The 24800-nt window shown below is 40.0% G+C and overlaps 1 protein-coding gene across 1 annotated transcript; it reads left to right on the forward strand.

The window, feature by feature from the left end:
- Positions 1-1269: 1269 nt before the first annotated feature.
- CFAP221 (cilia and flagella associated protein 221) lies at positions 1270-21461 on the forward strand. Its single transcript, XM_051623303.1, has 24 exons — positions 1270-1410; positions 1894-1994; positions 2963-3049; positions 3155-3250; positions 3654-3754; positions 6057-6160; positions 7189-7348; positions 7894-8035; positions 8122-8233; positions 8442-8550; positions 9135-9222; positions 9587-9676; positions 10984-11079; positions 12281-12371; positions 13955-14082; positions 14529-14609; positions 15644-15751; positions 15895-16029; positions 17477-17635; positions 18062-18156; positions 18673-18762; positions 18941-19057; positions 20392-20418; positions 21023-21461. The coding sequence occupies exons 1-24, from the start codon at positions 1272-1274 to the stop codon at positions 21144-21146; spliced, it is 2580 nt and encodes an 859-aa protein (XP_051479263.1). The 5' UTR covers positions 1270-1271; the 3' UTR covers positions 21147-21461.
- The last annotated feature ends 3339 nt before the right edge of the window (positions 21462-24800 follow it).

Below are 24800 nucleotides of genomic sequence, written 5' to 3' on the forward strand. Positions count from 1 at the left end.
CAGGCAAATACCAGAGATGGGACCATGAAATACAGTGAGGGAGATGGACCTCTTAATTACTCAGAAGTGCTGATCCAGGTGTGCTGGGCATAATTTTGATGCTCCCCTCTGCCCTTCTTCCCTCAAACATTTATTAATCGGTGTTAATTTTAGGTTTGGGCCCTTTCAGTTCATTCAAGCTGTTATGAAAGTGTTAAAACAACAAAACAGACACAGTACCACTCCTGGTAGTAATGATTCATCTCGGGAACTGTTGAATTTTAAAGTGTTGCTGTAGTGTGGATGATACAACCCAACTGTTGTCCAAGCAACTACATCTGCCTTTGTGCTACTGCTCCAGGAGCAGGAAGGTGCCTCGTGACTGGAGCCTGGTGGAGGAGTCGATGGTGTCTAACATTGGCTGAGTTCAAGTGTGCATTGATCTTCATGTGGGACCATCCTGAGCTGTGCACCCACCTTCCCATTGGTGAAGGACAACTGCCAAACAAAGGGTTTTCAGCCCCTTTCTTGAGATTTGAAAAATCCAGCATGGCTTTTGAACTTGATGCTTTTTCCAAAAGTATCTTGTCTTTTCCAGCATGCAGTTCTGCAGTTTGTAGAGGAGACAAGAGCTATGTCCTATATTTATTAAGATAATTTCTTGTGGATGGTTTGTGTCTGGTGTCCTTATTCTGTAACATTTGCACTTGTCATTAGAGTAGTTTATGTTCTGATAACTGTGCTTACTTAGCACAGAATCTATAATGCCAATCACCCTCTGGGTTTACAGTTATCTTCACTAAACAAATAACTCAGATGATGCTATCCAAACAAAAGATTCAAATGCCAATTTTCTTATCCCTCATATTAATATTTAAAAATTAAAAATTAATCTGCAAGTGAATAACCCAAACACTCAGGAGAGACTGGAAGACCATGTATGTAGAAATCAGTTTGTATAATATATCAGAAGAACCTTCTCTCCTTGTCTGTGCTGGGGGACATGAAGGAAGAGGGAGATGTTTTACCCAGTCCTGAAAATAAACATACCCAAAGTGCTAAGGCTTGCAGTGGGAGCAAGGTTTCCTGCAGTCACCCTCTCCTTGTACTTTGCTCACACATGGTAATCTTCAGTAGGAAAAAAAGTCACTCCCTCTCCTAAGTGTTTTTAGGTAGTTTTAGGCAACAGATGTTACCAGTGCAAGGGAAGACACTTCAGTCGTGATGCTATTTTGATTTGCTGCAGGTGCTGAGGAATTTTAGTACCATTTGGACTCTATTTCTGTCCAAACATGGATGTGGTTCAATCGGCCTCCACAGAAATCGCGATTGCTAAGAAATCCTTCGAGAAAATACCCAGTGTCCTTCTGGACAGCCTAGTGGAAGAACCTAAAAAAAGACATGCTGTCCCAAATTACCTGCTGGAATCCAGTAAGTTTCTGCTCTGACTGTTCCCCAACCTTACAGCAATCCTAGGAGGCACTTTGCTTTTTTTTGTTTAGGGTGTTTTTTGTTTGGTTTTGCTTTTTTTTAAATTTTTGTTTGTTTGGAGGTTTTTTTGCAACTTACAGGCAAAATTCCTATCCTGTTGCTTAAATTACATCTTCTTGTCAGCTCAAATCATAGGTGAGGTAGTCAGGAAAGAAATAGTGGCGGTACCCTAAGGTTTTGGAGTGGCTTGTTGAAGCCATGATGCCAAGGGGTAACCTGGGGACAGGATTATAGATTTACTGGGGTAGTAGATACTGCCTTAACTGTCTATGTAAAGAGTCATGCCTGCTTAAGAGCAGAAATAATCTCATTTTTTTTCTCTACAATACAATGGGTGAAACATAAATATATGTAATCAATGTAAGTAACAAACCACCATGTATGTGTATCCTTTTCTCCCTGTTGTATTATCTGTCTCTGTAGAAATTTATTCAGACCTTAAGAGGAGCAAGGTTGTACAGGCTGAGCCTGCTGTGTTACACTACGGAGGGTATGAACTTGGAAAACATCACCAACAGGCGCTGGTAAGTGTCAGAGCAGGGATCCTCTTGGGGCTCATAAAAGGACAACAGAAGCTGAGTAGGCTGCTTGTGGTCATGAGCCTTTTGCTCTATCGAGTGCTGTGAAAAGCAGCACATAACATCCGTGGCCCTGCAGTAACAAGACAGATGAGCACTGTGCTGTGTGCATTGCTGTCCTTTCCAGTCTCTATTTTACTTTTCCCTGTCCTGTCTCTGCCAGCAGTGTCAGTGATATGTGACTTGCATGTCCTGAATGAAGGAGCCAGGCTTTAACTCCATAGGGGACTGTTTTCAAAATGTCCTGGGACTGTCTCTGTGTCTGCAAACACATTCACTGGTGGGAAAATTCTGAAAGCACCTCTGGCTTTCTGCCAAGAGCAATTTAATCTGAGGAAAGAACCTCAGTGCATAGTTTTGATTACTGTTCCCTGTGAAAAGTTTGGGTGTTTCCTTTTCTTCTCTCTGCTTTCCCTTTGTCTGCTGCCTTCATTCATGTGGTGAGTGTTTTGAGGCAGAGGTTGGGTGATTATGGTGGACTAGGTTCTTCAGATATACTGAAATTTTACAAGATGAACGAGGCTTTACATGCTGAACAACTGTTTGTGGTTTTGTGATCCAAAACAAAACCATGGGATATTACTTCAGTTCTGTTGATTCAGACTTATGTAAAAGCAAAATCAATAGGTTTCATTTTTTGTTGCGTTTGCACATAAGCAAAACAGTAGCAAGACTAACTGTTATTCCTAGATAAAGAATTGGGACTCGGTTCCAAAGAGTAAGAATGCAGGTTTAAATCATTTTCTTTTACATTCAGAGTGCATTTGGAATTATTTCTGCTGAGGTTAAATTACTTCCTTGTTTAATACAGCTTCTTTGCTACGGGTAGTCTCACAATAAGTTCAGTTGGCATTCTCAATTGACCTCTTATATTGTAAAGTGTTTTGCACTTTCAGTTTTGTTTTGTTCCACAGAAGCTGATAAATATTTCTGGTGATGTAATAAACCTTCACATAATACCACCCCAGACAAGGTATTTTCAGATCAAATACAACAAAACAGTAAGTGTCAGAAGGCCTTTACCCTGCTCTTTGCATGCAGCACTAGTTTTGTGTCATATAAGCAGCTTTTACATGTGTCATATCTTATTTTGGGTCATTTTCTAGCACCGGCTTGTCCCTGGCTTGTCATACGTGGTCACTGTTGATTTTTGCCCTGATGAGTGGCGGTATTACTGTGACTGCATCCGAATTCACTGCCAGGTGAGGATTTATTGTAAAATAGATTTACAGTTGTAATGGAATGAAGCAGCTATTAGGACATGAGGACAATGAGGTACAGGTACAGTTAATCTCCTAGGGTTTATTCCCAGTAAGTTTGGAATACTTTAAAATATTTCTCACTGTAAACATCCCAGAGCTGTGGGTAGAATATCTTCCTTATTCTGTTATTCTTGCCAGTAGATAAGTCTCTGTGCCACTTTGATGTCTTTACTGAGCAGGCTTGGGGGAGCTCTAAATAGTTTCAGTACTGAAAGCAGGTAGAATATCGATATCCTGAGGTGCAACACAGTGATGATCTTGAAGATGTTTTCTGCCCAGTTACTGGTCAAATACTACATTATCCATGCTAAGAAATATATGTTTATCACCTTTTTTTTTTCAGGGAGAAGACACATCCATTGTTCCTCTGCATGCTTACCCTGTTGTGAATGTTGTCGAATTTCCATCATTTATAAATATGGGTGATGTAGCAGTTGGTAAGAGGTGAGTTAAAGATGGACATTTGTCCACATTTTGAAAGACATGCACAAAATGTGAAAACTCTTTATTTTCCTCTCTATGTACAACTTAATCTCTTGGAAATATCAGGAAAATCAGCTACTGTCTGGACTGCAAAATAATTCTGTATATAAACTGTTTCAGGCACACATTCACAGGACAGTAAATGCAGTGCAAAGTAAACATATACATAGATGGAACTGGGGTTTCAGTGAGCCTAAATTGGTGCTGCTTCACTTATGGTGAAGCCACATGGCTGCTGTTCATAATCGGTACACTCCCAAGTGCTGTGTCTTTTTAGTGTTAATAAATCCCTAGTGAATGGATCTGCCTTTTAAGATGAAGGGTTCTGGAAATGAAGGTATGAGCTGGCAATAGTAGGTGTGATAGCAAATAACTCACTTCAGTCCAGAGATTGATCAGTCATTACATTTGCTTCTTCTATTTAAAGATATTTAAAGTGATCTTCTGATGTGGAGCTCTAAATGGCATAGACTGCATCTTATTTTGTTGTATAGTTTTAACACTGACTCTTCTCATTAAGTAATTGGTAGTAATTGTTAATAGGAACTAGGAAGGGGAAGAAAAAGAAGGGGAATCCTAATGAATAGGGTCTAGTTCTGTAGTATACTGACTATATTAGTTACAATTATGGTGATTTGTGTTAGTGTGAAGATTTGAGTGAATTCTAGGAACAGGAGGTCTTAGTACTAGGTTTGGCCTTAACCTGCAAGTTGGAAGTAACTCATGAATTTTACTGAAGCACAGAAGTATGAATAGGCAAATCACATACAAGGAGAATGTGAAATTCTGCAATAAAAGCAAGCCCAGCATTGTAGAATGAACACTTTTGTCTTTATTGGTTTTTCTGATCCCCCTTTGTCTGTTAAACTCTAGTGAATCTGTCAGTAGTGATGTTACAGCTTTCTCACAGGACTGAACATAACTCCTGACTTTCTAGGTGCCTCTAGGAGTGATGTGATTCTGTTTATTTCCTCCATTTTTATAACAAGTGCTAAAATACACAGATTTTTCATGCTCTCAGAAGACAGAGGAGAGATAAGGCAGAGTAGCAAATACAATTTTAAATAATGGGGAATTTTTTCAACACAACGGGAATGTTCAGAGATGCCCCGGAGGGAATTTGGAAGCATTCCTGAAGAGAAATACTGATGTTTTCAAGTGTTTTTACCAGTATTTTTCATCATTAGGCTATTAAAAACTTTCCTAAAAATGAAAGCTCTCTGAGCTGCTTGGTTCTGTACAGAACTCAAAGGACTATGACCTTAGTCCATAGCCCACTGAGGTCAATGGAAAAACTGCCTTTTACTTCTGTAAGTGTAGGATAAGACCTGTATTCTACCACCCAGCTTTCTGCTTGGGCACAGAAAGGCTGTCAGGCAACAGGTAACATAATTGTCTTGTTTCTAAATCAGTTTTGTTACTGTACAAGCTCCACTATACCTTAGAACAAGTTGCCTCCCCATTCTCCCCTTACATCTGCTTCATGAACAGGTCATGTTAAGGCAGGGAAAACCAAAAAAAGGACTTTGCAATTGTTGTTTATTTCCTTAGACATTCCAGAATGTGCTTTCCAAAGGAACACTGTGTATAACAGGCATTCTTTGCTAATCAGCAGGATAGGGTTTCAGTCAGACAGTTTACAAAAACCAGAAATAAGCCTGGGTACATTGGTCTTGCTTTGTAGGATGATGGATGGTGTTACACCAGTGCTTCTGTGTTTCAGTTGGATGCGTGAAAATAGATGCATACAAAAGCAAGACAGGTTGAAAAGATGTGTGCTAATACCCCTCAGGATGAGACATAAAGGGCTTTTATCAATATCAGGCCACAGCATCATTATTCCTACCATGGTTGAAGTCCAGTCATTCTGATTGCTGGAGTTTTCAACACCTTTGAAGACAGCACAGAGCCTCCTCTCTCCGTTCCCTACAAGGAAGGCCATGGGAGGAGGCTGATTTCTGATTTCTGTACTTACTGTTGCTCCAGTTTGGATTGTTCATACTTGCTAGATACTGCAGTTCATAAGAACGTGAGGGTGCACATAAATAACTTCTAAAATGTAAATTCAATACATTTTTCTGTAACCAGATTATGTATGGGGAGGAGAAAGCAAGTCAAGATGCAGAATACCCAGCATTCAAATAAAGATAAATTCAGTGTATACCCTATATGTATATATGTATGTTGTATACACTATAATTTTCCAACCTGTAATTGATGATCAACTGTAGTTTCATTAATTTCTTTCTTCCTTTCTTTTCAGTAAGGAGTATGTTATCCCGTTGCAGTGCAGCTGTCCAATAGATTTTGAATTCCACATTGATTTTATTCAGCCTCACAGAGCCTTCACTGTCCAGCCAACATCTGGTAGATTGAACTTAATTAAAATTCTAAATGTTAAATCCATATTTACTAAGTGTAGCTACTTGTGACCGGGTAGTCAGTGCTGTACAGAAAAAGCCTTTGCCTCAGAGTGTATTCAGGTAAATGCATGCTGATAAATATTGGTCATATGCAGCCTCATGGCAAATAGCTCTCTGTGGCTGGTAGATTTATTTTGTAAATGCCCAGCTACAGAGCTCTGGCTGAATATGGGATGTCCCAAACAGTCTGTCTGGCCTTTGTCTGCTCTTCTTGCTGGTGCAGCCTTTGGAGAAGAGGGAGGCAGGAAGCCTCTTTATGACACTTTCCCCCAAAGACTGACTGGCTCCTACCCCATTAAAGGAACAGAAATCTCTCCTTGTGGAATAGGTGTGCATCACATTCTGTGATTGGAGGCACAGAGGAAATAAAAGGTGACCTCTGCTCTATCAAACATATTCCTGTATCTGTTTTTCACTGGTGGTCTGGAAGAATTTGATAGAATTGTGTCTGTTGCTTCAGGAGCCATCGCAGTGATGGGCACAAAACACACGGTGGCAGGTGTTTCATGGGATGACAGTAGGCATTTCAATCAGTCTAGACCTCTTGTGTACAGGCTTTACAAGAGCAAGGGATGTTTGGCTACAGTGTACTTGCCTATTTCCATGCCTAGTATACTTTAAAGACCCTAGAGGAATCTGATGCTTTGCTCATAAAAGCAGAAAGTGCCAGAGACTTAAGACTGGCAGCTGCAAGTGAGGAATTTCTACATAGAAAGAGGCAATCATTTTCACAACAGTACGAAACACTACAGTCTTTCTGTCAAATCTCTCTGCTACTGCAAAATACCTCCTATTATCTGGCAACTGATAGTTCTTGAAAGGCACTTTGAGACCTGAAATACTTTCCAAGCCTATTGCCATCCATTCAAGGATTGAGATATGCTTTTAAAAATGTACTCCAGAATCAACTGCAGCATACTTAAGTGGGTTCATGTTAAATGGACTCTTACTGTTTTTCTTCTCTAATCTCAGGAATCATTCCAGGCAATGGGAAAGTGGAAATAACTGTGAAATATTCCCCACTTGAGTACGGAACAGCACAAATGACAATGCAGTTACAAATTCTACAGTTTCACTCAAAACCCTATGTATGTGTGTTCACAGGAACATCAACACCACATCTGAGTCTTATGTATGTGTGGCTGGCTGACCTTTTGAATATTTTTGCCCAGTGCTAAAAAATACCTATGCAATAGAATTTTATGCCATTTTGCTCTAATAATTTTAAGTGTTTGTATCTATGGATGCTTAAAATGCACTAATGCAATTAGAGTGCTAATACATGTACCTCTTATGTAATTTGCTCAGAATGCCCTTAATCTGTATGAAGGGCAACTACACTAAAAGAAAAGTAAGGAGAAGTTACAAATCCTTAAAGAAGTGTTGAGCATCCTCAACTTCTGTTACATTTTCACTGTGTTACTCTTACTGCTGAGGCATTGCAGGATACAGGGGTTTTGAGCAAGAGGGTCTTTGGGGCTGTACTTAATTTTTTGTGTACTCTGCAGATTAGAAAGTTTGGTTCCAGTTGTAGTTTGGGAGACAGATTGCCATTCTCCTTGTATATCTAAGGGAATGTAAATAAATGCATGTCCTAGACTTACATATACATTATAGACTTATATATACCATTTACAGAGTACTTATAAGAGCAATATGTGTCCTTCTGACACCTAGAAAAGAACATTTTGACAAACAACAAAGTCATTCAGAGAAAAGAGCTGTGTCTGCAGGAAGACCCATGGTGTGGAGAAGAGACCAACCAATTTCATGGAGTGGAAGAGACCGACCACAATGGAGTCCAATCAAAAAAGTAAAGGTGTGAAAAGATAGTAATCACAAGAACTTTTCTGGGCTGAAAATCTTTCTTGTTTCCGTTTCTTCCTATGAATTCATGTCTTGTAGGAAATTGAATACCAGAACCTCAGATTCCCCACCGACTTGTCAAATCCATATGCTGTAGCTACTGTTTTGAATCAGGAACCAGGCAAATTGAAGATTAAGGACTTGAAAGAAGGTAATGTAATTAATTAGCATCAACTTGGTCTCTTGCATTATTTGCAGGTTTCTGATGAGGAACTCAGCTTCAGAATTGCTGAGGTAATGTGATTGTAGTTTCAGTAAGAAATCTCACCTTAGCTTTAATGAGTTATATAATGGGTGGATTTCCCAATTGAAAATTCAATCCAGTTTGAGGTGTTTGTGGCTTTCTGATACTCCTGCAGTCCTTTGCCAAGGCAATGAAGGAATAAAAACAAGACAGGTGAAGGAAGCCGCATTTCAACTGAAAGTCAAACAAAATATTCAGGAGGAGGAAGCAAATCATCTGAAGTGGTACGTGTTACTTAACCACATTAATGACATTAGGGTTTGCTTAATGAAGGCCGCTGTGGAAGATGTATGCAATATGCACTAGTGCATAATGTTGCCATTTCATGTCCTGACTAGGTTTCTTTACAGCTAAGTTACTGTTGTTTAACTTTCAGTTTTTTCTCTTCTACCTAACAGGAGTCTCAGTAGTAATCCATAGGAGTGCCCAGTGAGGTCTTTGATTGTATTATGGTTGCATTCAGAAATAAATCTGCTGAAAACCTTCTTCACCTAACCTTGTTCTTGTCCATCCTATATTGTGCCCTTATGATCAAAGGGAACCATTGTCATGATTGTCAATAAATCAAGACTAAAACGTATAATGAGTGGAACAGCATTGCTCATGTACATCAAATGGCATAAAGCAAAATGTATAGTCATGTGTGTAAGCACACCGTGGAACCATTGGCAATCCACAGATCTGCATTTGTGCTGCATGTTATGGAACCCCAGACACCTTAGGAAGAGGAGGATTGGTCTGTTAGCTTTTAAATAAAGTAAACTTTGCATTAAGTAAAGCATTTTTCTTGCCTCCACTGGAAACGCAGGCAAGTTCATAAAGGGAACGATCCGCTCTCTGTGGAATTTAAAAAGGAGATTATTGAAAACCGACAGAGAGAGGAAGAGCAATACAAGGTTAGTCTTTGCTGTTTTTTCTATACACTTAAAATGAAACTTGTATTTTCAGATTATGCAGTGCACTAGTGAATTGTTTCAAGTCCTCTGCTTCTTCAGTTTTCCTTCTCTGGCTGATTCTGGCTATGCAGAATGAACTGTATTTCTGTAGGGCAGAAATCTGATTTAAACTCAGACCCAAAAATGCATTATTTTACTTTGCCTTGCTCAAGGGTTGCAATAATGACTCCCTAGAGGGAATGAAGACAGTATTTTGTCAGGCAGCTCCAGAATGTTACGTTGTGAGTCCCACTAATTGTAAGGGAGAAAAGAATTAACTGGTAGCTTTGTACTAATGTGATTGTTCTCCCTATTGACAAATTAGATCCAAAGAGGAGATCCTGTCATGGAACAGGAGTTTCAAAGGAATGAAGTCAAAGTTTCTTCCAGACGTGTTATCCGGCCTGTTGACCAGGTTTGTTTATATGTTATTATCACCTACTAAGCTAACAAACAGCCACAGACATTTGGCACTGAATACTCTTCCTCCTAATATTCTCATTTCTCTGTCAGTGTAATTTTTCCCAGTTTAATTTTAGTACAGTAGGGCAGGCAGCATGCTATGTGCACAGCTCAGCTTCTGATGATCTCATAGGAGAGACAAGTGGAAATCTGCAGGCCTAGCCTGAAATGGCTTTTTTCTGGAAGTTCTCTCAGGAGTACCTCATTCATGCCTAAACATAAGGTTAAGCATATCAGAAGATTTGCAGACTTTACCTTCAGGTCTGATTGACAAGAACCTTTCTGGTACTTTTTTTTTTTTCTTTCTCTGTGGTGTGAGGTACTTCTAAGATCCATTTCCTAGGATTATTGGGAGCTTTGTTTAATAGATACCCTTCTAGTGGAAGAACTTTGAATGTCAGCAACACAGACTACCTTCTTCTTGAGGAACATAATAGCTGTGGGAGTTCGTCTTCTACTAATTTCTTATGCCAGTTACAAAGTGCTCAAAGTTGTTTGTTGAGGCATGGCATGGGGTTGTGTGGAGCTGGTGTTCTGAGGACATTCCTAATCTGAATGGCAGTTGAGTGGCTTCTCTCTCATTGAGAGGTAATATACCGTGGGGCCACTGGAGTCTCTTCTGGTGTCACATTCTTTTGTCACATCGATTTAAAACTAGACAGGAGATTAATGTATCAAGAGTGTTCTAAGAACATTCCAACAATTTAAGGCATTAAATATCACCTCTGCCTCAAGTATGTCCAGAGCAAGAGCTCTCTACATGTGGGGAGGTTATTCTGGGGAATTGTCACTCTGAATTTACTCCAGTCTTTAGTCCTGTGGGTATGTGCTCTCAGGCATTATTGGAGACAGGATACTGGTTTTGCTGGTTCCCTGGTTGGAACTCTTACAGGTTTTCCAGCTTCACATCTGTGCAAAATGAAATGTGTACTCAGCAGAGACCTAGTGCATTTTCTCCACTGTCTGACTGCCCATGTAGTATGTGGTTGTCATTTGTGTGGATGCAGACCATGCTGCATTATCTGTGCATTCTTCTTACTGCATCTGTAAACATTAGGTGATTACCTCCCACTAAGCCCTAAAGTGAAGGTCTCTGGTTAAATGCCAACACTGCAAATGTTTTCACTTGACTTAATTTCACTGTTTAAAAATAACATATGGATTCAGGCCAAGGAATGGCTTGGACTAGTGGAAATTCCTCTCTTGTCTGGTTGTAAAAAGGGGTGTCCTTTTCTTTTTCTTAAAAAAAATACCATGCAGCATCCAAATGTCCATCCCACATTTGACTTGCTCCAAAATGACCCTTGGGACAACAGAAGCAAGATGTTGAGGAAATTCCAACAAGCAGCATACAAGGTAACAGGAACAACCAGAATGCAGTGTGATGGCATGACATGTTGAAAATAGCACAGAAGAACATGCAGACTAGCACACAAGGAGTCTCCAGAGCTAGCCAGGGGTTTGATAGCTTGATACATGTGTCCCCACTTTACCAGGAAATAAATATCTCTAGTAAGTTTTGTATTCATGTGGTGTTGCAGTCAATACTAAAGAAACGCAGATCATTTTTTTTAAAGTAAAAAATACTTGGGCACAAAAAAGGTAAGATTTGGTAATATAATACAGTGCCCAGTTTTGGGCCTCAGTACAAGAAACACATCAGTAAGCTAGAGTGAGTTCATTGTAGACCCACCAAGGTGGTCAGTGTCTGGAGCACTCACTCTGTGAGGAGCCTGGAGAGGATAAGTGGAGGGAGAGAGCAGCACCTTAGGACACCTCTGATGAGCTTGTTGATGATGGAGGCAGAATTTTTGCAATAGTGCGTGGTGGGAACATGGGAAACAGTGGGCATAAATTCAAATAAGAGATGTAGAGACAGTGTATAAGGAAAGCCTTTTTCACCATGGGAACAGTCAGTCATTGGAGCAGGTTGCCCAGAGAGGTTGTACAGTCTACCTTCTTGAATGTTTTCAAGATCAAACTGCATAAAGCTCTGAGCAACCTGGTCTGATCTCATCACTGACCTTTGAAACAGGAGGTTGGACTAGGACCTCCAATGATCCCTTTCAACCTGAAAGCTAAAAACTAATCAGTAGAATCACGTATCTCAATGGGTTTAAACATTATCTTGCATCTGTACTGCTCTTTTCCCAGTTAATCTAAATGCAGGAAGCAACATGGAAATTTCCTGCTCTCTTAGTATCCAGTTTGGATATTCTTCTCCAATCTATTCTCAATATTAGTCTGACTACAGCCCTGATCAACTGACTGTTTACCCACTGTTAAATCTGTATATGCCAACAGACACAGATGAAGGATTGGGATCTAGCCAAAAAAAGTTTAATTAACCTGTAAGACTAAATGAAGGTTTGAACTGTTTTGCTGTGTAATGTCACTGTAGAGTTGAGTTCCATTCTACATCTCTCCTTCCACATTTTCTCCCTCCTGAACAGAAAACCATAAATACAATAAGTACAGTTGTAATGTATCTATAGTTCTGTGGCTGTACATCTTGGAGTGGTTGGCTTAATAATGAACTTTGAAATCATTCTCTCAGATTGTGATTCAGATTCGGCTAAATAATTTACTACTTCTGTTCCGTGGGCTAACCAGAGGAGACAGAGGTTTGGAGGAAGGCTCTGTGTCTGGTAAGAAGTAGAAGAACAAGTTGATATTTTGACCATCAGTTTTGATAATTCAGGTTGCACTGCAGGGTCTCAGATACGTTACATATAAACATAAAGACAGAGCCCTTACGAAGGATCTTCCAACAACAACAAAAAAAAGTGTGACAAGACAGAATCATAGAATAATTTGGGTTGGAAGGGACCTCTAAAGGTCACCTGGTCCACCCCCACTGCAGTGAGCAGGGACATCAACTAGGTCAGGTTGCTCAGAGCCCTGTCCAACCTGACCTTGAATGTTTCCCTGGAGAGAGCATCTACAGCCTCTCTGGGCAACATGTGCCAGTGTTTCACCACACTCATTGTAAACAATTTTCTCCTCATACTGTGTATGAATCTACCATCCTTTAGTTTCAAACCATTACCCCTTGTCCTGTTGCAGCAGGTCTTGCTAAAAGGTAGAAATGCCTGTAGTCAAAATATGTCTATTTTTCATACACATTGTTTACCAGATTTAAAAAATGTGATTAACTCTTCTTAGAAGCCTTGCAGCTTATTTACTTAAGAATAAGGCAGAAGTTGTGGCTGCTCCATCATTGAAAGTGTTCCAGGCTGGGTTGGTTGGGGCTTTGAGCAACCTGATTTAGTGATAGATGCCCCTGCCCCTGGCAGGAGGATTGGACTAGCTGATCTCTAAAGGTCCTTTACAACCCAGACCATTCTGTGATTCTACTTGGAAGCCTGAGGAACCAGGAGAGGGCAGATGGGACTATGTGAGAAGCAGACTGGTAGGTAAACAGGTCAGATGGAGCCCAAGAGGTTAGAAACATAAGAGGAGCTTATTGCATGGGGAACAGAGGAGGAAAGACACCTGAATGTGATGAAGGCAAGATACCTGAACTCAGTCAAACAAGACAGTAGGAACCATGAGATACATGGCTAGGTGGCCAGTATTGGGTTGAGTTTTTCTGCTAATCATTTTCTCATACATGTGCTTTCAAGCAATCCCTTTACAGTGAAATGAAAGTGCTGGCCTGGAAAAGTAATTTGTTCTTTAATAGTCATAGATGAAAACTGGCTTTGGATGGGAGTCACAGTTGGGTATACTGGTGACAGAAGACAATTTATGTCTCTCATTTCCCACTCCCTTGTGCACACACAATTTGACAACTACTGAGACACCTGTCCATATCAGGCCTTTTCCTGTTCCTGCAAGTAGGCGCTTTTAATTCCCAGTGTGCAGAAGTTACAGAGATGCTTCAAGTTGAAGGTGTGATGGGAGTTAGTGTAAGAGAGGCCTTCTGACTTGTCTCTGCCTTGGTGAATGGAATGAGATGGAGGATCATGCTGGAATGAGTGGGCTGTAATGTCCTTTAAGAAGAGGGGAAATTAGATCTGTCTGCTAGTCAAGGTATTGTGTCTGCTGTCTTGTAGATGTGGCTATTAAAGCCCCTGAGGAAATATTACCTTACTTTTTACATTAAAATTACTATACACATCCTGTCTTAGGAAGATGTTAAATACATATTTTTTGCTTGATTCTATTTTTGAAAGAGTTTATTAAGATATATTACAAAATACTAATACTTGCTTTTCATTTGTGACAGAAAGCAGGAGTTTCAGCAAACCAGAGAAGAGTGAAGAATGTGAGGGCTTTTCTTCTCGCATGTCTGAAGATCGGATATTGCCTTTTGAATTCCCCTTTTCCAGTTCTCATGAATTGCGCCATGAATTGGTAGGTACAGTAATTAAAAAGGTGGCCAACACTCAAGCTAGGTTTTTCTTGAAGACATTTGCCCCAGGCCTGGTACTGTCTTTATTAAAATTTTACAGTGTGACTGGTGTTCTGGGGTTCCAACAAATGAATTCAGGACTTCAGGTTTATTGAGCATGCTGCTGAAAGCAGTAAAAAAATCTTTGCTTTCTCCTAATTGCATTCTGAGTAATACATTAATGATCAGAGTTAGTTAACATCTGTGATTTTGCAGAAGAAAAGAAATAAAAGATAACTGAAATGCCAAAGTCCAAGAAAGGATAGGAGAAGTATCAAACTGAAAGATATAGAATGTTTTTTTACATGTTTGCATAGTTTTGTTAATATGTTTTCTAGAAGCTGTGCTGATGAGTTGCTGCCAACGCAAAATAAAATGTGACTGGGGTTTAAATACTGTATTCTTTCAGGCACCTGATGCTCTTGGCCCAGTTCCTATCGAATCTGTAGATGTGAAAATGAGACACATTCTTCCTCTCTGTGACTTGAAGGTGAGTCAGTACAGCCCCCTCAGCTGTATCATGTTTCTGTCTTCCGTGAGTCCAGACAGACATGTTTTCTGCCAGATTCAGTGGCCCCAGAGTTCAGCCCAGTAGAAATGTTGCCTTAATATGACTGTATGGTTAGCATGCTTTTATTAAAAACAAATCTCACCTGTTTCCATGAATAACCACCTTATAGTGAGCAATAGTCTCTAAAGAGATTAATAACCTCAGCTGAAATTATTATCTCAAACAACAAAATCCTTCTATGAATGAGGATATTACAAGCCCTTCATGCCACACAGTCTTTCCTTTGATTTCAGGGTTTTCTAAAAGTGACATAACAAAAGTGTCCTTCCTTTTAGAAAATAATGGAAGACTTTTGCTTATTTGGCATCCAGTTCTGCCTGCTTGGTTACTTCATTCCTGCATAGAAAATGCAAACATCTCCTTGAAATATATAATATTTTTTCAGCTTCATGAGTTAGTTACAGAAACATTTTTTTTCCTCCTGACTTTGAAACCCTTTTCTCTGCATTTTTTGAATAGCAAAAGATCAAATTCTGCACCCCATCAAAGTAAAAATATTTCCTAGGGTTCAAGTCGATGCAGATTTTGGCTCAATGTTCACTTCCTTTATTTTCAGGTAGTGTAACAAGTCTAGGAGCTCTCCTGTAGCACCTTTCCCCCTTGTTACACATTGGTTCATCTATCAGTGTTACGTATATTACTTAACACAGCTTTTCTCCACCCCATTAAGTTCAGTATATTTGATCAAGAAACTGTTAACTCCGTGATCTTTCATAGAAAAGCAAGAATGGAAGTATTCCTTTATGCATTCATTCAGCTTATCCTGGTGAAATAAGGCTTCTCAAAGTTTTGGTCACATACCTTGTTCCAGAACAGTGTTCCAGGTACCTTTTGCCACAGAGATGCATAGAGATGTGTGTGTGATAAAGCTGAAGTGTTCCATTCCATCTATGAGTTAATCAAAAGGGATTGTTGTCATCTCCTGCAGCATGTCTTTTTTTCTTTGCAATTAGGTTCCTCAGCACTTCAGCATTATGAAGTATCAGCCATTTTGTACACACTATGCAGCCACCAGTTACAAACCTCGAAAACTTTCCCGGCCACTGAGGCAGGGAGCCCAGGTAACAAGTCATCTCAAATACAGACTTTGCTGAAGTCACTCCCAACCCTATGTTTCTACAATGATTTGATTAATTTGACCTCAGCATTTTATATCAAAAGGCTTACTACACTCCAAACACTTTTGATGTCTCTGTTTTTCAAGGATGAAACATCCCAGAGGATGGATGTTCATAAAGCATCACCAGAAGATGCAGCAGAAAGGGATATCAGCCTCTTAAATCTGGCTCCTCCCCAAGCTTTAGTCTACCCTACAGAGAGCAGCCCACTTCGCATTTTTGTAAGTAGAAATCAGCTTCCACAAAGAACCTAAGAAAGGAAGGGGAAAAGTGTTTCTTTAATCAGAAGTCTGATGTGGAATTGGTGGGCAATTCTCTTACTCAGATTGGTATATACAGCTATCCAGAGTGAGAGTAGTCCTTCAAGGTACAAGCCCTGGTAGGCAGGAGTCACAGAGCACATCGCACTGAGAGGAGCACAATTCCATTTGAAGGTGAAAATGTGATCAGTTTAGGAGGTCGATGATAAAGCAAAGTTGCCAGTGATGGCAGAGAACTGGAGAGCCTTCCAGTCTCACTCTCCACAGTGGTCAATGATCCCAGGATTCCCTAGAACACGACAGGGCCCCTCCCTTCTCTATTTGTTTCCCCATTTAGATGTTAGAAGAAGGGCTATGATCTTGGCATTTCAGTCCCTTTATAACCTCAAGCTTTGCCCAGGTAGGTAGGACAGGTGCAGTCTTTTTCTTCTGTTCAGTGAGGGGAGGGCACTTCTGCCTGATCTGTAGGTAAAAGGAGAAAAGTGAAGTCAAACTCTGCTCACGTTGCATCCTGCTGCCTGAGAGTTTCCAATAGTTCTCATAGCATCCCAAACCCACATATTCAAATTATTAGGCACAGAGATTAAAAAAATCACAACCACGTGTATAGGATGATTTTGTGTTACTTAATTGTCATGTAGATTGTGCTGCTTGGGACCAGCTACAGATGGTATTTCCCACACAGTGCAGCACAGCCTGGAGGTCCCTGAGGCGTGTCTGAGCAGGCAGAGGCATCTGTATAGCTCAGTGAAGTGCTGTGTGTGGGTACAGGCAGCATGTCCAAGCCAGCCTGGCACTGTGCCTGACTAGGGTGGCTCTGTCCTTCAGCATTACTTGGCTGCCAAGGCCCAGAGCCCAGTGTGCTAGTCAGGTGGTCTTGGCATAGCATATATGGTATAGACTTGTTCTCACTGCATGTGGCCAGGACTCCAGTGGACTTACTGATGAGATCCTCTGTGCATCTCTTTCATCCCTCTGTCATGTCAGTGTAAGAGCCAGGCACAGCCTGATCCCACACTACCCAGCATTATCTTTATTCAGAAACACATGCTAGTGCAGTGAAAGAGATGGCAGAATACTCAGTAGCTTCCACCACTACAAGGCCAGTTCCTGTTCTTGGATTCTGAACTGTTCAGAGAATCAGCAGTGGGGTTTGGAGTAACCATCTTTTTCTTCCAAACTTGGAAACAACACCTAAATTGCTATATTTTAGGCAGCAGAGAGCATGGATAAGTCAGGCAGATTATGGGTGTGTGATGAAGGGAAAAGACAGGAAATGAACAGTCACAAGGAGACAAAGGTCTGAATCTGGGGAGACTATATTAATTGCAAGAACTGAATTTTCATCAATTTTGTTCTCTGTGGTGCTCAGAATAATTTTTAAAAATAATATCTTTTTTGTTTTTAGAACCCCAGTCCAGGACTGGTTCCAGTTTTACCTCCTTTGGCCTATTCTGAAACAAATATTGAATATCATCTTTGTCCTCATCCAAAATACATCTTTACCAAGGAATGCCCCAAAGGATCCAGTATTCCAGTCACACAAAAGAAATTTCTAGATCACAAGGTATGGCCCTTTGGATTTATTGTACGAGTACCTGACTTGGATATGTTCTTGCTGAGATTTGCTCCAAGGAATAAAAAAGGAAGATGAAGAGTAGTCCTGAATAGAAAACATTTTCAAATGTAGATCATGTGTGCATCTAAATAGTCAGTACATGGGCCAGAATAACTTGTTCTTGTTAGGCTTTATCCATTTCTCTTACTTACCCCTGAGTGTTTCTCTGCTCTTTCCTTCTTTTCATTGTCTATTTACAATAGACATGATCTCTTTTCATGACCTTGCAGTGGAGGAAGCATCTTTGAAATAGGGAGAACTGCAGCTCCCTAAATTAAATTCTCAACCAAGAAATCAGATGCTCTGTCCTGCAAGCCTTGCTCCCCACTCCGTTCTAGATTAGAGGGCTGATTGCTGTAGCACTTGTCATTTCAGGAAGTGATTTCTGGAGTAATGGAATGGAGAAGATTCTTACCTGTGGTGTATTCCACTTTTTCTAACTCTCCCACATTGACAATTACAACACCTAGGTAAGGAAGAATTTGAATATTCACTGCCTCTACCTTGCACCAGTTTCTGCTGTCTGTAACTAAATTCACCAGTAACTAGTCCTACAGATAAACGTGGACCTATGGGTGGAGGTATTTGTTGCTCAGAAATCCAAAACCAACAGGGAAAAGCCCCACTGACCTCCTTGAAGGGTGGGTTAAGAAAAATATCATTAGAGGAAGTACCCAGCCCTAGGAGAGTTCCAGTCTGGATTGAGTAACATTTATCCTGAATGCTTTTTGATTCAGTGCCAGAAGAACCCAGGAGGTACAAGCTCAGTTCTGCAGAAGTATAAAGGGTAAAACCTTCAACAAGGGCATATTTCTCAGGGTCATGTTCCCTCATAGCACAGCAGTTTCTGGTGTACTCAGATTTTCCAGGAATATTTAAAAGTACATCATCTTCATTGTAACTACAGGTACTGTGAACCTTTAAAATAAAAGGATTGAGTGCAGTTACTCTTTGTCCATCTTGAACTAATACCATTTCCATCATAGGGATCCTTACAGTTTAGATATGCTTCCAAGAGATGCACCACCAACACTGGATGACTTACCTGAGAGAGACTGGGAGAACATAATTGACCAGTAAGTTTCTCCTCTATTTTGTATTCAGTGTGATTGGTCATGTCTTAACCACTTGTATGAATGTGTCTAAACCTGTCCTGAGAGAACCTCAAAGGCAAAAGCACAAAGTCCCTCTTGCCTAAAACATTTTTTTTAAGAAGGATAAAGCATGATTGTTCTTCATCTTACTAATTTTTAGTGAAACAGATGAAACTGAGTTCAAAATGCTTCTTACTCCAGAGATGGTGAGAGCTGAATTTCCACAAGTTGGGCAGACGCTCTCAGAAGAAGCTGAAGAGAAATCAGCAAAAGAAGGGTAGGTATAGTTTGAAATGAGAGGAGAGGATTGGGATGGAGTCTGAAGATGAGTTTCCCCTTCAGAATTACGTAGAAAGTCATGCTGAGATGCTCTAGGTGCTCCATCATGAGTGGGATGCAGGTACTTTGAGTGAATTTGCATTGCAAATGTGATCTCCAGACTGGACTTCAGAAAGCAGCTGTGAATGTGACACACTGGCCTGCATGTCTCTGACTTCAGTTTTATCAATATGATCTAACACTTGAGGCAGTTTTCTTGCCTTCACAGATATATTCACTGTTCTTGTGCCAGTGGCATTTCCTTTTCAGTGCCCCTTTTGGTTAGATGTTTATTAAGGGTGGCAGAGGAATGAGCCCTTGGAATTTCCCCTGGCATGGTGCTTTTTTTCTCAGTCTCATCCTAGAGGTGTGTCACATTTGCTCTGCTATCTGAGCTCCACACTCCACCAACAGCCATTTTGTTTTAGGCATACATGAACACAGTTACCTGCTTCCTAAAATGTTGTAAATTGGCCACTGCAGGGGCAAAATTTTGGGGGAGGGAGGCCTTTTCCTGTGTTGTCAGGCCAATGTCCTGAGTTTCAGCTCAGCAGAGAAACCTAGAGTGGGAACTTGAGGACAAGGAGAGGTGTGGGGGACCAATGGGCCTTCTATGGGGGTGATGGTTACCACCATGGTTTCAGAGGAGCTTTTCAGAACTGCCCAGCAGTTCTGTGGGGCTTGGAAGCAGAAGTGGATGCCCTGTGTGGAAACTTGGGGGAAGGGGATGTTGCAGGAAGGATGCAGGGACGTGGGTGAAGTGGTAAGTGGGACACTGCGGGCAGTGGGCTCGAGCAGCAGGCTGAGTGGGTGCAGTAAGTGATTGTAGAGCAAACCAGGGCAAGTGCTGAGTTCTAACCCTGTATTTTCACAGATACCTCATGTGAGTTGGAGCAAGTGAATTAATCTTTCTGTCCAACTGTTGCCACCTCTTTAAAATGGTCATGATGTGGCTTTGAAGTCAGGATGTGCATAGTAGCCTGAAACTTTCAGAGCCATCAAGAGCTTTGAATGTCTCATTTTCTTTTATTTTAGAGAGAAATTATTTAATTTATTAAAATCTTGTACAACTGACAGCCATTAAACTTTAAAACAGTGCTGTGTATGATGAGCTCTCTGATGAAACACTGATTGCTACATTTTGATTACTGCAGCACTGGTTGTAAATAATTTTGCTGTAAAAACACAGGTGTGTCTGAGTCAGTGCAGCTTTTTGCATTTTATGACACTGCTTGTCAGTATTTGAGGATTTGGGATAGCTTGTGTCACTGAATAGTGACCTTTTCTCCACAGTGATACAGTGTCAGATGGTGCTACTGGGTAAGTAGTTTTATAACCATAAGTTTCTCTCTTTTTGAAGTTTTAGATGTTTTCTTTAAAATTGAAAATACTTTTCTATATTAAACACCTCTCTGTGTTGATACTTACTTGTTTAAAGCTTCCCTTTTTGTTTGGCTGTGTAAAGAGGGAAACAAATTTATTAGCAAGCAACAAAGTCCCAATCCTTTTGTTTGTCACTGGAGGGTTCTTTGTTGTTATTGATGGGGTGATGTTTCACTAGATGACAGAACACACATTGCTCCTCTACAGTAGTTTCAGCATTTTATCCTTAAGACAAATCATGTGGATTCTCTTGTTCTGGCCATTACAGCATATGCTCCTTCATAGATAAAATGTAAAACTCAGTCTAGTATCTGTTTGCCTGTCCAGTGGTTTGCTTTCCTAACTGGCCAAGCAGAGAGTGAATGTTATTTTCACAGTTTCACTCCTTTTCCACTTCTGCATAAGTAGTAGAACACCCTCTCTATTCATTATAAAAAAGAGAGAAATTATGTGTGACTGTCTTTTCCTTTGTTTTTGTCAGCATTCCTAAGTATTTCCTCTGGCTATTATAAACACAATGACTTTTGAAAACTTCTTGCAGAGAACCACGCAGTCACCCAGATGGACATTTTCAACCCAAAACCAAAGAGCTCAGAGAGAAGGTTCAAAAACATGTGGAGAACATGAAGCTGGCAGCACTTAATAAAGCCCTTATTCTGGAATAAGAGTAGTTTTCTGAAGTCCATGGTTTGGCACTGTTTATTCTGTTATTGCATGTGGCTTCCTATGTCCCAGCTACCCGTACTTACATTCAGTGAGGTCAGCAACTTCTTATGCAAAAAGAAGAGAACCACCAGGAATACCACTTCTGTCAAGGACTCTCAATGTGATAATTACCCCAAACAATTCTTCAGTGAGCATCCTCAGCCGTGTACCTGCTCATTTTGTCCTGGTGTGAAGGACCAGAAAACCACAGTACTACCATGTAAATAGTTTGGTAGTTAATTTAGAGCCACCGTTTTAAAATAAAATGTGCTAAGTCCTCATGACCAAATTCTTCTGATTTTGTTTTTTTTTTTAAATTATGACCTGTCCTTGAAATTTTGCAGGTAAGTCATTAAGTCTCAGACTTTACTGTAAATCATACTTTTTGAATTTTTAATGAAAGGGAAGACTTAAACACAGTTACTGTCCACCAAGATCATGTCCAAGCAGATTTCGGTAGCTCTTCAGGGCTTCAATTCAATGCACAGCTCTCTTGGCAAAAGGGTGCATGGACTGGGGCAATGAACTCTGGTGAACTACAGAGAGACCTGTAATGCTCTGGGTGTAGTCCCTAGGAATGAGATTTCTCAGCATGTCACCTTTCAGCTGAGATGTCTCCTGCTTTCTTGAGGGCTTGCTGGACATCAGACAAAATTGGTTTTACCCATAGTGAGTTGATGGCTCATTTTGAAGAGCAGTCCAGGCTATTTGTGCTGAAAAGCACCTATCTTCTGTACTAAAAGGCATAGAAAATGCAGCAAATCATACAACGTTCCTAGAAGCCATATTTTTTCCAGACATACTTAAAACCCTTAAGAAACAAGTTCATTGCAGAGATAGGATATCAGTGTAGACCAACTGTAAAAAGCCCAGGCAGACAGAAAGTGGGAAAGTAGGGTGAAAATCAAACTGCAAAATAGCCTGTGTTATACTAGCCAGATACTATCTCTGCTCACTTCAAAGTTAAGCTTTAAGCTTAACAAGCTGTTAAGTTTATGCTAACTGTCTAATTGGCAAGGGACTGTTCAGAATGCAGGTCTGGATATCTGCAGAGTTTCTTTAACTACAAACAACTGCTTAAATATGTACACATTGCTTTTTTTCTTCTGCAAGTCCTGAGGAAAGCAGTTGATCTTTTAAGAGGTGCACTGAGACTTGAGCATGTTTCTTAACATGACCATGACAAAAATGTTCTCACAGTTTACAGTGAAAGCATTCACAGTTCATAATTCACAGTTTAGGTTAAATCAAGCATAGATAATTCTTAGGAACTCTTACCCATCAGCTAAATTTCAATGTCTAGTGAAGATGGAGCAAGTGCTAAGAAACAGTGGTGATTAACCAGAGCTGATCTCTTTTTCTTTCTTCTTTTTTACAGCAGTAGCCTCTTTTCTCCCTTCTCTTCCAGTTTCCTGGTCATCCCAATGCAAATCAGTCATGCTTCTCCATTCTCCAGTGCCAGCCTTCAAAGAAATGAACCTCCTTTCTATTAAAATGATCCTCCTTTCTGTGCTTTAAGGCCTTTATGGGCTAGGTTTCAGTGTGAAGAGAAGGTAAGAAAAAGCTGTTACCTTGCCTTAAATTTTTCCTGAAATACAAAGGGACTCTCCTAACAGCTAGTAACACACAGACCTCTGTGCATTATATCCCTGCAGGATACCTCATAATGTAAGGTTAACTCAAAGTGATAAACTATCAGAGGCAATCCAGCTGTGTCTAAGAACACTAAATTTTGCTAAATAGTTAAAAAGTCATCGATTTTTGTGTATGATGCCACTTAACTATTCTGGTTGGGCACAGAAATGGGGTATAAACTCTAAGAACTAACGTGCAGTTGGTGGTTAGTCACAGTTCTATGCCTGTTCAGTGTTCCATGAAAGGGACTGAGGTATTACAGGATATAAATCAGAAAAAAATAGGAATGATGTAATGGGAATTGTGCTTTTGGTGTAATGTTACTCAGTGCACTGGAATATTTCTGAGAGTTGTTTTTATCCAGGTTATCATTTGTAACACGTTGGACCAGAGGAAAAATTTTGGGGTGCATTTTTATATATAAAAATACATATATAGTTGTTTCTAGCAAACTGCTAATACCTGTTGATAAGCACTTGGATGCTTTATAGAGTCAGGATTCAATAGCAGTTGTCTGAAATATCAACATTCAACAGCAGTGCTATTTAAACAGCATTAGTGCAAATTTCAGCCTCAAGGCTTTTACAAGCTGTGGAAAACAGTTTATTCATGTTTTAATCTGCTTTCTTATGCCTCTACTAAAGATGCAAATCACACTCTTTTGAAGGAAATGTAGCATTCAGTTCTAGATTAATCCCATGAAAGTGCAGATTTAGTGTAGATACAGACTGCAAAACTAAGATCAATTATGTATAGCCATATTTCCCTGTTCATTTGTGGATTACCTTATTTTGGGAATCCAAGGGCTGCATTCTTACTGATTTAAGTGGGAAAGTAAGAATGTGTAAATGGATACACAGAATGAGATAAGTTTATTTCCATTCACTGCAAATAAAATTGATGCTGCTTCCTTTGTTGGGAAAGGATTAATTGGCTAAATGACAATGCACAAGTTTACCAATTAAGATATATCCATTTTGCCTGAAAAAGCCTGTCTCATTAGCGAGGTTAATAAACACTGACTCAGTTCAGCTTTTTTCCCTTTTATTACATTAAAAAATGAGCATGAACCTCTAAATCAAATAAAAGGTGCATTTTTAAAATGAAGAAAATATTAATGTTTTTATATGGAAATTATCCATGAGCTTAAGTGCTCAGTAACTGGCTTATTAGTCTCACTTACTGTTCCATGATGAGAGAAAACCCATCAAGGTCTTCAAAATGTAAACCAATTATATTTTATAAGAGGGCTGGGATAAAAACAGCAGCATATGTGATGTAAAGAAGTGGGTGAAATTACATTTTCATCTCCCAATAATAGTTTCATGAATCTCTCCCCAAAAGCAATCTTGTTACCTTTGGAGTTGTAATGTAAGGTTCAGCTACTTCAAGTTTTTCTTGTGGTCTGGACATTTGTTTGGTCTCTCTCCTGCACAGGTTTTTTTGTGTCTGATAAGAGTTATGCTCACGCTGCATCCTTTGCCTTATGGAAACACTGTGAGTCTTCTCTCCAGCTGTTTAACTGTAGAGGATTTTAATTCTTGCTGAAAACTCTCCTGCTCTTTTGGTTTGGTTGGAAATAGCCAGCAGCTTTAGAATTTTTCAGGTGAGATATACACAAACTTTGTCATTTCCTTGGAAAACTGGATGAAGGCAGATAAAAAAGACTTCTCTGTGTACTGGTGTGGGTAAATTTCTTTGTAAATATAATTGCCAAGTGCTGCTCTGAAGCCAGTGAGTGCATAATCCATATGGTTCCTGGAGAAACATCAAACAGGTATGTGCTGAGGGCATCACCCCTGAAAACCAAAGTTGTCACTGAGGTATCTAGGTTTTTCATAGAAGTTATTTTAAAGCAGAATTTGTTTTAAAATTGTTTTTTCCTCCTGTTTTCTGCTTCTCCTGCCGTCAGCTTGTACACAGAGTACCAGCACGAGTTGCTTGGAATAAGTCTTCTTCTTCAAGCAGTTGCAATAGGC

This window comes from Apus apus, chromosome 6 (genome assembly GCF_020740795.1).
Source record: "Apus apus isolate bApuApu2 chromosome 6, bApuApu2.pri.cur, whole genome shotgun sequence".
Classification (NCBI taxonomy): domain Eukaryota; kingdom Metazoa; phylum Chordata; class Aves; order Apodiformes; family Apodidae; genus Apus; species Apus apus.

Excerpts from the sequence above, each read along its gene's own strand:
- CFAP221 (XM_051623303.1), top strand. The coding sequence starts at position 1,272 with ATGGATGTGGTTCAATCGGCCTCCACAGAAATCGCGATTGCTAAGAAA. Across the intron at positions 18,763-18,940 it reads TGGGAGAACATAATTGACCA|TGAAACAGATGAAACTGAGT; the intron begins GTAAGTTTCTCC and ends ACTAATTTTTAG. Across the intron at positions 19,058-20,391 it reads GAGAAATCAGCAAAAGAAGG|TGATACAGTGTCAGATGGTG; the intron begins GTAGGTATAGTT and ends TTTTCTCCACAG.